Source organism: Rattus norvegicus, chromosome 8, assembly GCF_036323735.1.
Source record: "Rattus norvegicus strain BN/NHsdMcwi chromosome 8, GRCr8, whole genome shotgun sequence".
In the NCBI taxonomy this organism is placed as follows: Eukaryota; Metazoa; Chordata; class Mammalia; order Rodentia; family Muridae; genus Rattus; species Rattus norvegicus.
The window spans coordinates 120,176,364-120,189,778 of NC_086026.1; the positions used below are offsets into that span (position 1 = coordinate 120,176,364).

Genomic DNA, 13,415 nt, shown 5'->3' on the forward strand with positions numbered 1-13,415 from the left:
TGCCAGCAGAGGGCAGAAAGTGTTAGATCTGCTGAAACTGGGGTTACAGACAGTTGTGAGCTGCCATGTGGGTGCTGGCTCTGAACCCTGAACCATCTCTCCAGCCCCACAAAATATTTGTATTATCTATTATTATTATTATTATTATTATTATTATTATTATTATTATTAAAGAACCAAAGAATCCTATCTATTATCCTGGCCTTGGATGTCCTATAGCAGAGGTCCAGGAAGTTGTCTAGTAAGAAACCTTTTGAGAGACTTTTGTCTGAGGGCCCAGTCTCTGCTGTAGTAGCCCCAGGACAAACATTATTCCAGCTTCTTTCCCTTTGACGTGATACGTGGAGATAATGCAGGGTTTGGAGCAGGACGGTCTTCAGCATTTGCCACAGACGTCTAGAGTTCCCTGTAGGTTTCTGTGAGAACATTCTGAACTGCTGTTGTACTGGACTGCCGTTGTACCAGAGAAACATTTGTGCTGGGGTTCAGCTACATCCTCACACTCCGTTTAGTGACATTAATGGCGTAATGATCAAGGTTCTATGTTGTAAAGTATTGAGGACTGAGGGAAAAAATGTGAGGAAAACCCAAATCCTACTTAATCTCAGTGGTGTGGTAAATGGTAATTTTGTCAAATTTTCAACACACTATTAACAAATAAATTTTTAATTTACAAATTAAATTGAAAATTTAATTTGGGATCACATGACTTCATGTATTATTCCATATTTTTTCTTACTGTTTCATTCAGTCATTAAGTTCTGTTACATGATTTTTAAAATAGCTGATGTATAGCATTCTGTTGCATGGGTAATCTATAACTGACTTAAATCAGTCATGAACTATGAAACATTGAGGATTATTTCCAATTTTTTACTGTGGTAAACATTCATGAGGCTATTTCCCCTGTACACAGTTCTCCCACATTTGAAATCATTTTTTCCTCATTGTGTAACCTGGACTGGCCTCAAGCTCACTCTCCTGCATCAGCATCTAGAATGCTGGCGTGGTAAACTGCCACAGCAGGGTCGTCGGACTTTGCCAGCAGTAGGGAGGTGTTTGGGAAGTGCAGGAGTCGACCCTGTGTCAGCTGTTGTGGGGGTTTTCATGTTCAAGCTCTCTGGTGATATTTGTTGGGCAAATGGCGGGCAGCATTTGGAAGAGAAATATATCCTTTTGCTCCCTGAGTCAGTTCTTGATATTTAGTCATGTCTTCCTTAGTCACTTCTGTATAAATGCGAGTCATGTAATTTGGAAACCACAGACAAAGAAACGTGGGTGGAGTTTTGTGGTCTGACTTGTACAGGAGCCACAGGGCTCATTTGCATAACCCTCTACCTAAGGGATGAGGTGGGCTCCAGAGACCTCCTTCCTAGCCAGCTCACGCATGCCTAAACTAAGCCATCATACCTGCTCAGCGTGGCGCCTTCCTCCATTCCTTGACAAAACTTGAAATGATAAAGGTAATGTGAATTATTACATATCCAGGAATTGATTTGGCTGACAGGAAAGTCCACAGACTTGATGTCCCCATAGGCACATGGCGTAGGTGGATGCCTCTCTGTACTCTCGTCGTTATCTAATGTTCTCTCCACGGCTTTGCCTTCATTACTGCCATACTAGATGGGATTCTCTTTTTTTTCCTCATTATTAGTTTATTATATGCATCTTTCAGGTAAGGGATTCTCTTTTGAACCTTGCTTTCCTCCATCTCCTTGCTAGTTGATTTGTAAGGCTCTCTTAGACCTCTCCTCACCTGACTTTGCTCAACATAATTAGAGTCCCTGTCATGTAACCAGGGCTGTCAGACCTTTTTCTCCAACCTTTGGGACAAATCCAAGATGTTCATATGTACCCTTTCCATGTCTGGTGTTCAAGTGGCTCTTCCACAGCTCCTTAAGTGGCCTGTATATGCTAGGCCATGGAGGGGTAACAGTAGAGGAGACCGGAAAGAGAAAGGGATACAAGCAGCTTCTGGTCAAATACTTTCAGGCTTGTTTTATAGAGTTTCTGTGGCCGCATTTCCTAGCCACTTACAGACGAGGTCTTTAGAATTACAGTGCTCCTCTGTGTCAGTATGTTATGAGGGTAAAGAGGGACTATCAACTGAATTTTACTTGTCCTAACATACATAGAATCTAGGTCAGAAATTTGAAGTTGATCGGATCTGGGGTAAAAAATGGATGACGTCCATCACCCACAGATCTTTAGGCAAGTAACTTGTATGTCCTAGAGCCTGTTTCCTCATGTGAACAGTGGGAACAGTACCTTATGGGGCTGTGGTGACGAGCGAATGTGAATGCCTTAGTGCTCAGCACCTGCCAGGTCGACACTGAGCTGTGCTTGGAAGCAGCTCTTAGCTGGTCACTAACACTGAGTGAATGGAATGTTCTTGTCACAAGGAAAATGAGAAAGGAAAGGTCTCAGACATCTTGCTGTGCAGGAGGTGTGACAGGGTGTGCTCTTTCAAAGGGGGTGGACTTAGAGTAAATAAACTGCCTCTGTGGACTGCACAAACCAGTCTTGAGAGTGACCATACCCCATATAGCCTGGCAGCTAGCAGGGAGCCAGCCCTCCACTTCCTACAGGGAAGGCCTAATTGTTGATGTTCATTGTTGAAAGAATCTGGCACCCAGGTCCTAAGACTATGAACTTCTCTCTGGTCATCTGAAAGTGTGATGAAACCTTCCAGACTCTTCTGCCCTGACATACACTGCAGCAAGTGTTCAGCTTTTCTACCTTTGTTTTCTCTTTTGAATAAACAAGGCGTCTGTTGTTACATTCTCTCCACTTTTCTTCTCACCTGGTTTCTGTTTCCTTCCTCATGCCAGTTCCTATTTGTCCTCTATTCATCGTTAGTACAGAAAGTCAAGGAGTGTGAATGGAACAGGGCACTGGAAAATGAAGCCCAACAGAACTTACCCTTCCATCTGGTTAAGGGGTCTGAGTTCCTGGGGTGACTCCCCCAAACCTCCTGGGGTGGCTGGACCCCAAAACTCTTCATTGCCATTTGCTGTCGTCTTGTTGACTGTTCTGCTATTCACCCCTGGCCACAGGCATACATACCACAGACTCTCTAAGGCTCACTGAACCTTCCTTGACTCTTCAGTTTAGGAAGACCTGTTTTCAAGCATGGTAGTATTATGTGACAGGTTTGGATTATTGGGAATGCCAAGAACTCTTATTTCTATAGGTTATACTGCCAATATAGGTCTGAATTATCACTCAAAATTGAGAAAAATAATTATGAATGTATTAAAATATTGGGGGACTGACTAGGGGAAGGAAGGGAACCGGGCAGAGTAAGAGAGGGGGTACAGGGGAGGACAGTGGGAAGGAGACAGGAACAAAGAATAGTCACACACACACACACACACACACACACACACACACACACACAGTATATGAAATCTGTAGCTTGGTAAGATCATCTAAAACAGTCATTGCAAAAGTTCATTTCTCATAGAAATAAAAATTAAAGCAGCAATAATAGAGGAATGAAGGTATGAAAAATAACTATCAAAATAAACAGTCACATAAGAAATTGCTTTTGCAAATCTTGCCTGCTTCTGTATCTAGTTTATGATGTTATTTCTGGAAAGTTCCCTGTATGCATGAAAAAGCACACGGTGCCCAGCATAATTGCTATATTAATTTCCTATGACAATTTAAGACTACAGATTTATTCTCTTATGATTCTGGAGCCCAGAAGTCCGGGGTTAGTAGGGCTGCTGCTTTGCTTGGTGAAGGAGGACAGGAGAGCTCTGAGAGGAAGCAATGTGTTTCTCCTATAGGAGGGAGTCATTGTGTAGTGGAGCTCTCCCTCTTCTAAAGCCTTTTCTATTTTGTGAGCGATATCCTATGTTTGGCTTTTATTCCCTTTTCTCTTTGCTAACTATCTGCTGCCGATGGCCCAGTGCCTCCTGAGTGTTTTTGGGCTGTACCCTTTCACTTGGGAAGGTAGCCGTGCAGGTAATGAAGGTAGACACACAGAAGGTTCACAATGGGGAAGGTGACAGAGATGGCTTTTGCAGTTTTTTGTTTTTATTTATAAGACATGGATTTATGTGCCTTGTGACTTGTTGTTTCACACTTTTAAATGAAAAGGAAGTCCTAAGTCTTGTTTTCTCTCTATGTGTCTCACATCCCAGTGGCACTTGACCTTCCCTTGTAGTGTGGTGTGTTTGGAACCCTCCTTCTTCTTCTGCTGCTCTTAGCACCTCCCTTGCTGCCATGTTCTCCTTATTTTCCCTTTGACCCACACGATGGGACAAGTACCCTGGAACCCCCTGCCTGCAGAGCCCACTTCTACAGTCTGCTTCCAGGAGACTGTGTAATCATGGATCCTGAGAGATACGGCAAGTATGTGGAGTGAGTCATGTCACATCTGCATTTTCTAAAGTCTTGGCAGGAACACCATCCCATCCCCAACTCTATGGCATCACCAGTTTCACATTTTCTCTCTACAAGTGTAAACATATTTGTATTGATCGGTGTCAGGGATGGAATTAAGATGTTGAAACCATTTGTCATTTAAACAATGTAAGTATTTGGGAGCAAGAAACATAGGTTTGTACATTGTAAATGCTCCAGGTTTTTATTTAGGGGGTTAAAAAAAGACAGATTTTTATATGCATAACAGATATTTCCTGCTAAAACCCTCTGCCTGGTGACCGCAGTCAGTTCCAGGGTGGTGGCCGTTGAGGACTGTGCCTTTGCAGAATGATGGCTTTATCGATTGCTGGTTTGTTCTTGCCCACAGGACTCCTCCTCGGGAACTGGCTGTGCTGCTGTGCAACAAATCCAATGCATTTTACAGCCTCGGGAAATGGGACGAGGCTTTTCTTGCTGCCAAGGAGTGTCTGCAATGGGACCCAACCTATGTGAAGGTATGGGGGTGGCTGCTTCCCTCCTCTCCTCCTACTTTGGTTGCATTTTTCCTTCTTGTCAAGGTGTTTATTCTGGAGATGCTTCTTGAATGCACTTGCTCCTCAGACACATGTCCATGGGCTGGGGGAGCCTTCCCTGGAGAGGAGTTAGGTACAGGGCTGGTGAGTGTTGAAACATGCCCCTGGCGAGGGTGGAGCCTGACTGCCTGGTATTTGGAGCTCAGTGAGAGGCTTGAGGAGCTCATTTAGACCTGAGAGAGTGAGACTAAGATGCTTGATCTGCATGTGGTCTTTGCTGTCCGCAGGCTTCATTTTAGCAAAGCTTTATTTCAGATGGCAGCTCAGTGGAAATCAAACCCTTCTAGGGGAGTAGGGAAGTCTGGGAGGCCATTAAGACCCTATAAGAGGGCTGGGGATTTAGCTCAGTGGTAGAGCGCTTACCTAGGAAGCGCAAGGCCCTGGGTTCGGTCCCCAGCTCCGAAAAAAAGAACCAAAAAAAAAAAAAAAAGACCCTATAAGACTGTTAACAAAGGTTAGGAAGTGTGTGTGTGTGTGTGTGTGTGTGTGTGTGTGTGTGTGTGTGTGTCTGTCTGTCTGTCTGTCTGTCTGTCTGTCTTTAGCCCTGCTAGCCTGGAATTCATTATATAGACCGGATTAGCCTTGAACTCACAGAGACCCACCTGTCTCTGCCTCCTGGGTGCTGGGATTAAAGGCCCGCACCCCCACTATGTCTGGTCTGGCAAGCATTGATGCTTTTTCATTTCCAACATCCTGAATGGCTACTCTGTAAGGCATTGGTATTTGAGGACACACAAAGGATTGAGAGACATCATCTCAGACCTTGGGTAATTCATACTCGAGCTTAGAGAAGAATGGCAGAGAATACGAGGCAGTGAATGTTAACTTCTGGGTAATGGAAAACTCCTCCAAGAAGTGGGAAAACACTAAACATTAGCTTTTCTGTCATATGCTTTGATGTGCACCAGAGATTCTAGTTCTCAGCTCATGGTCCTCAACCAGAAAATGAGCGGATGCCCAGGGCTGCAAGAACTAAGGAGAGACTGAACAAAATTGCTGGCAGCAGAAATACAAGAAGATGTGTGGGGGTCGGGGGGCCTGAAGGTACAAATGACTCACATACTGGGAGAGAGGCTTGAATATTTCGCATTGTAAGTAGGCACTGACCCTTATACATGCTAGGTATGCACTACTCCTCTACCGAGCTACATTCCTTAGAAGGTGGATACTGTAGAAATTACTGAATTCTTCTCCAGGGCATGCTAGGGTGGGGAGCAGTTGGGCCCTGCATGCATTCCCACTGTTTTGGCTGTGGCCCGAGGAAAATGTTCTGAATGATGCTCCCAGTTTCCCTGTGTGTTTATAGATCCGGCTCCTGACGGCACAGCAACCATAGCCGCTCTTCCAGATTTACTTGGAGCTCCGAGGTGTCCCTTTTCTCCTCCTACACTCACTGTTCTCTGTAGTAGTTCAGTGGCTGGAGCATTAGGGATTTAAACTGAGGAAAAAAGTATGCATTTTATTTGTTGATTTCTTTGTGAGGATTCATGTAAGATCTAATGAAGGGGACAAGCCTAGAAGTGTATGCCTTTTCTTTCTTTCTTCTTTCTTCCTATCTTTTTGTTTTGTTTTGTTTTACTTTGCTTTTCAAGCCTTAGCTGTTCTAAAACTCACTTTGTAGTCCAGGCTGTCCTGGAGCACACACAGATCTGCCTGCTTCTGCCCCTGCTGGGATTAAAGGTGTACGCTCCCACCACCCAGCATAGTTTTGACATTTTTTTTAACAAGAGTGAAATACAGGGAAGGAACCTTAGGTTGTAGGGCTGAGACTGTATGAGGAAATACACAGGAAGAACTGTTTCAGGAAGAAGGACTGTGTGTTTTCACCTCAGTGCTGATGGTCAAAGTGCTCCAAAAGCTCCCTCAAGTGAGGGGACTTATGGTAAGTGTCCTCCCAGGAGATCCTGCGTGCAGTGAGTTAGAGAAGGAAGGCTTTTCTCTGCCTCTTTTGAGTCACAAATGCCTTCCCTTAAAGTCATCTTTATGGGGATATGCTTGGGGATAGCATATTCCCATACTCTTCTCCCTGCAGAATAAAAGATGGGATTTTCGACCTGAGAAAACAAAGCAGTGAAAAATTTCTGTGCCAGGTTTCATGCTTGAACAAACAAACAAACAAACCCAACCAACACAGTACAAATGTAGTTTCCCCTCTTTTTTCAAGTTGTTACCTGAGCTCTTTAGATGTGCAGAGAAAGGTTAGTTCATATTAATAAGTACTGAGAGATCCAAGGATTTCTAAATGCTTGGTTTTGCATGGACCCAGATTGTGAATACTTCCGCTAACTTTGAAAGCAGTCTTGGCATGTCCCTGCCACTGCAGGTGACTAAACTTGGGAAGGCAGTGTCCTCTTACTCTTTTGTAGAATCACCATTCTCTCTCTTAAATATTACTTATTACATATTATACATATTTATTTGTGTGTGTGTGTGTGTGTGTGTGTGTGTGTGTGTGTGTGTGTGTGTGTGTGTTGGAGGCATGTTGGAGTTGGTTCTCTCCTTCTCCACGTGGGTCTTGGCCCTGACTCCAGGTCACCAGGCTTGGCAGTAAGTGCCATTATTCACTCAGCTGTCTTGTTGGCTCTGCTCCCTCTTAGTTGTACTTTTCTTCTCTTTACAAAAATCATGGGGTTTTCCTCTTGTTCCTAGACCTTATAATATAGAGCTCAGTAGCACTCAATGGTTGTCATGGCAGATTTTTCTTACATATCAGTGAACATTGTGTTTACTTGGAGTAAAAGGAACAACTTCTGTGTTTACACAGAAATCTCACTCTTTTTCTGAATGCCAGGCACAGGACACCTTTCATTCTTCTCCTGTCCAGATTGTGATTAACACCACAAACAATGATCAATCAGCCTGCTTTCTTCCCTCTCTGTCAGGTATTACAGAGGCCTTAGAGTTGGACATGATTACATACTTTCTTAACAGGTAATATGTATCAGAAAAACATGGCACACGGTACAATGTGGGAAGCCTGTGCCCAATGCTTGTTAGAAGTTCTTCTTGGAACTTGGAACTTGGGACTGGGAGGTGGGGGTGATGGTGACTCAGTGGGGAAAGCGCTTGCTAAGCCAGCATGAAGAGCTCGGTGAGGAATTCTCAGTACCCACATGCTTGTAACCCCAGCACTAGCTGGAGAGAGAGCTCGGTTGTATCCTGGGGGCTGGTGGGCTAGCTGGTCAGTCTTACTGACATGACTCAGTGAGAGATCTCGTTAAAAATAAAAGCAAAGGGGCTGGGGATTTAGCTCAGTGGTGGAGCGCTTACCTAGGAAGCGCAAGGCCCTGGGTTCGGTCCCCAGCTCCGAAAAAAAAAGAACCAAAAAAAAAAAAAAAAAAAAGCAAAGCAGAGAGCAATTGGTAAAGACCCCTGACACTGACTTCTAGTTTCCACACTCACACACATCACATATGCACACGCACACATATATGCACATGCACACAGGCACACACACACGTCACACACACTCACATGTGTACATACATGCACACACACACAGGCACGCACGGGGCAGTGAGTTTCTTTGCACACAGTGAGAGCTCTGGAGTTGGATTGCATTTGCCTTTCTTTTCAGCAGCAGAGGGAGGTGATGGGGACATCACAGCTTTACTTTGTCTTTTCCCAGGGATACTACCGTGCTGGTTACTCCCTGCTGCACTTGCTCCAGCCTTATGAAGCTGCTCGCATGTTTTTTGAGGGTCTACGACTTTTGCAGAGAAGCCCGGACCAAGTGCAGGTTCCTGATTTTCTTGTTGGGATCTTCACAACCATGAGCAGTAAGTCAAACTGGAGAAAAATATTTTAAGTCCTTGTTATTTACCCGAAATGCCTCAGAGGAAAATGACTCCAGAGTGATCTTTTGGGAATAATGTATTCAGTTGGAATGAACTGGTCTTAGAGAGCATCCTGGAAGGTTCAATGGCTTGTGCCTTTGTAAAAACACAATGTCCTGTTACTCTCATGACGTAAAGCTTTCGGAGTCATGTTTTCTAACCAGTAAGTTTCCTTATCACTGGTTAGAGAGTTCCTTCTCACACTACTTGTCCTGGGTGATGTTCTTGCAAGTTTTATTTTTAAATAGTCTTCTGAAAGTCACTGTTTTTTTTCTTTAAAAATATTATTCTAGGGGCTGGGGATTTAGCTCAGTGGTAGAGCGCTTACCTAGGAAGCGCAAGGCCCTGGGTTCGGTCCCCAGCTCCGAAAAAAAGGACCCCCCAAAAATATTATTCTATGTGTGTGAATGTTTTCTCTCTCAGGTTTCCAGATGGTTTAGCAAGCCTTTCTGTGCTGTGCTCTCTCATTGACCCTCTTTTGCTGTGAAAATAACCTAGAGGGCTGATGGAGAGTCCTGCGACAGCTGATGATATATACTTAGCTGCAAAACTCCTTGCGCAGGGATCAAAGGCCTTACCCACACATTCTGTGAGGGCTCTGAGGGGACCTCATGTCTTATACTTCTTGCCAGAGATGGTGCAGTCTACGGCCCTGGCTGTAACCTTGCCTTCAGATAGTGTGGCTATCAGATTTAAATTGTGCTGACCTAACCTGTGCCACTCGTGTATGTTGTTCTAGGGAAAACAGCATCTTCTTTAAGGCATACTCCTGTTTCAGAGGCGTCAGAATATAAAAAGTGACAGGCACGTTAGAATCACTGGGAAAAAATGTTGGCTTTCAAAAGTAGGGAAATCACTGTTGCCGGTGAATGAGCTGCTCTTCACTTAGCAGTTCCCATGGCTACCATGCTCACACAACTTTCGTGGTCTGTGGTGGAGCCTTACAGACTGGTGTGTTTAGTACAGAGAAGGATTAGTATTTAGGAGGAATGGGAAAGGGTTAGAGGTAGGCACAGCTGTGTCCTCCAGACAGAGAAATACAAAGTCTCCAGGTAGGTCACAGTTTCTTTCCTGGGAGGTTTGTTCCCAACGTCCAAAGATAGTCTATTTCCTCCTAAGGTAATGGCTTGGCCAGTTCCCAGAGCTTCCTCAGAGTCTTTCTGCATCTGTGTGAGTGTGTGTGTGTGTGTGTGTGTGCGCACGCGCGTGTGCGTGTGGATCTTAGGGCCAGAAGTTGACGTCAGTTATCTTTGTCATTTTTGTCCACTGAATCTTTCACTGAACCAGAAATGTATACTGCGTGTGCAGGCGCCTTCAGTGATGAAAGAGGGTGTTGGATCCCCAAGAGCCGGAGTTATAGGTGGTTGTGAGCCACTGTTTGTGGGCATGTGGGTGCTCCTCTGGAGGACTAGGCTGTGCTCTTAACCACTGTGCCCTCTCCAGACTGTAACAAGACTCCTTTAGGGCACCACATTGCACGATTTCCTCCAGAAGTACTTCTTTTTTGGAGAGTGAAATAGGCTTATGGCACAGTTCCTAAAAATTTAAAAGCAAATGTATGGAGTTTTACATTCTTTCCTACTATATCTATTTAATTTAATGTAATTTTTTTTTTACTTATTTACTTAGGTTTTGGAATTTCTGACTGTGGAGGAGGTGCATGCTGTCCTTAGACATGGGCGTTTGTGTGTTTGGGAGGTGTGGTTTGGAGGGCGAGGAGCTGCAGTAGCTGACAGGCCCCTCCGTTAGACGGTGTTTTTGCAGGAATTGTCTGCCTGCCACTCCAGGACCATGCTTTCCCACACCACAGTTTCCACCTGTTGAATACACAATAGCATTTGTCACCAGAGTGAGCTTTGTAACCCCATTTGGGCTGCTACTTAAATAGCAGTGCCTTGGCGGTTTACTTAGAGAAGTGGAAGCCTCTAGTGACTTAGTGGAAAGCTAAGTGACGGTCAGCTTACGTTATGGATGGCATCTGACTTAGGGGACTGCTTGTGTGGATGAACTTAAGGTAATTGTCATAATGGATGTCTACTTTGAAGAGAGCTTTCCTCCTGAGGTCTTTAACTTGTCATTCGACTCTATGCGGTCTTAGTTGGGGAACTGTTCTTCAAGGCTCTAGACTTCCCTCGCTTGAAGTTTCTAAGCTATGAAATTTTCTTTCAGGTGACTCCATTGTTTTGCAGAGTTTCTTGCCCTGTTTTGATCATATTTTCAGTACTGGATTTTCAACAGAAGTGTGGCAATCTGTAATACAGAAGTTGGCAAAGAAAGGACTGTGGCATGTGAGTACAGGAAATGACTCTCTTACTAGGAAAACACACACTGTATTAAATTCTTTAACATCAAGGGAATGTAATATGTTATTTGTTTATCTTGATACCAGAATAACTTCTTAAAAACATTTATTTATTCTTTGTGTGGGGGTATGTGCACATGCATACCTCATGCATGTGTGCCTTTGTGTGTATGTGCTTCGTACAGTATATGTGATGTGTACTTCTTTATGTGTGTATATGTGCATGTAGATGCATGTGCTTATGTGTGGAGGCCTGAGGTTGACGTTGAGTGTCTTCCTCGATCAGTCTCCACCTTGTTTGTGGAACAGGATCTGTCACTGAACCTGGAGCCTGTCCTTCAGATAGGCTGGCCCTCCAGTGAGCTTCAGGGACTGACCTGTCTTCTCTTCCCTCAGCTGGAGTTTTTTAGACGTCTGTTTCTGTGCCTGGGTTTTTATGTGGATGCTAGGGATCTGAGCTCAGACCCTGATACTTGCTTGATGCACTTTACCAAGGGAGCCATCTTCACAGCTAAAGGTTTCTGTGTGGTTTTAAGAGACTGCTAACAGCTAACACTCTGAGGTTGGAGGTGTCCTTGAGGCTTAACCTCCATTTACTACATGAACTGATTTCTCCTTTGAGCCTCAGATTTTCATTTGTAAGTTGCAGGATACAGAGTTACTTTTTTTTAGGGTTTTGCAGAGAATTTAAAAAGAATGGTTAAGGGTGGTAATTCTAGTATGTGCTGGAGTTTTACAATGTGCTAAGCACTGAGTGAGCAAGTTTTCTTTTTAATGTGTTTGGTGTTTACCCACATGCACGTTGGTGTACTACATGCTTGTCTTGTATTCAGGGGTTAGGAGACCATGTCAGATTGTCAGATCCTTGGAACTGGAGTTACAAATGGTTTTAAGCTGCCATGTTGGTGCTGGGAATCGAACTCTGATCCTCTGGAAGAACAACCAGTGCTCTTAACCATTGAGCTGAGTAAAGGAGTTTTATAATAATCTGACATCACACAATCCCAGGAATCTAGTCCAAGGGGGCAGGCCCAATGTAGTGATGTGTAGGTAGTTTTTAAATGTTGGGAACTGAGGCATCTTGTAAAAGCCAGGCCAGCAGTCAGGACTGCCAAAGCCCTGGATACATTATCTAGGGCTAAGCACAGACAGTGGGCCTGTGGAAGATGGGCATTAACCAGGAATCAAACTGAAAGGACCTACTAGCAAACTTTGGCCTTAGTCTCAGTTCCTGGGCTCCTAGCCCACTGGTGAGGGACATTTATGAGGGAGGAAAGGAGGGAGGTAGAGTTATGTCTCTAGGCATGGTCGTGTAGAGCCTGGAGTTGTAGGTCTGTGTGACATCAGATTGCCCTCATTGCTTCGTACTGCTTGATATTAGAGAATGTTGTCTTTAGTAGGTTGTGAAGGATGTGGAAAGAACTTTGCTCACAGGCAGCCAGTACGACAGCTAGACAGAGAGACGGATTATCATGGCTCAGGCTAACAAACTTTGTAGTAGCTTAAAGTAAATGAAGCTTGCATTTTGCTTGTTGTTGCCCATACAATAACCTTTCTGTTCTAATAGCTCACGTGGTAGTATTACTATGCCAACCTTCTCCTGTTCTTCCTTATAAGCAGTCATTTCTACTGTTGTCAGCAAAGAAAGACAGACTGCCAAGCAACATCCATGTCTCTGAGCTGTCGCTGCAAAGTCTTTTTGAGGTAAGGGGGTGGTTCCAGGAATGTGTCTCTGTAGGAGGAGGCCATGGCACTTGTGTTTGGGACTTCCAGCAGCTGCCTCGTTGTAGACGTGCTATTCATGTTACTCTCAGGCACAGCATCATTAATTCATGTTTTGCTGGTTCAAAAACTTGTGGATGATGGAGCTCAAGTTTAGTATTGGTGTAGTAACTTCCATGACTCTGCTAGTATAAGTTGGTTTTTTTCCAGAAGTATGTCTTCATTGGGCTTTATGAGAAAATGGAACAAGTGCCCAAGTTGGTTCAGTGGCTCATCTCCATCGGTGCAAACATCGAAACCATAGGACCCAGCCCTCTCCATGCCCTCATGCGGCTCTGCATCCAATCGAGTGAGTGCTCTCCCCTTCACACACCCACCTCGCTGCCTGACAGCTCAGAGCCAGAGCTCAGCTACTTGAAGGCAGACTATCCAAGCCATTCAGGGTTTCAGCAAACACACAGCATCTTTATTCTCCTGGCACCTAGCAGTTTCCAGAGATTTGGCTTGCAAAGATTATGTGTTTTTAGAGTCTAGACAGAAGGGTAAGGACCTCTGTCCCAGATAGGAATTGGGACAGAGTGACTGTTG

The 13,415-nt window shown here is 44.4% G+C and overlaps 1 protein-coding gene across 8 annotated transcripts in view; it reads left to right on the top strand.

Annotated features, from left to right (window-relative positions):
- Trank1 (tetratricopeptide repeat and ankyrin repeat containing 1) overlaps positions 1 to 13,415 on the top strand; it is an 80,499-nt gene that overhangs the window by 22,983 nt on the left and 44,101 nt on the right. For 5 of the 8 annotated variants that reach the window (XR_005487854.2, XR_005487855.2, XM_039081618.2 and 2 more), the window contains 5 exons: positions 4,763 to 4,889; positions 8,596 to 8,746; positions 10,973 to 11,091; positions 12,723 to 12,809; positions 13,038 to 13,176. Coding sequence is in view for 6 of the 8 variants with exons in the window: in XM_039081618.2 (XP_038937546.1) it covers positions 4,763 to 4,889; positions 8,596 to 8,746; positions 10,973 to 11,091; positions 12,723 to 12,809; positions 13,038 to 13,176 (623 nt within the window). In the remaining 2 variants the exon portion in view is untranslated. 8 annotated transcript variants of the gene reach the window in all.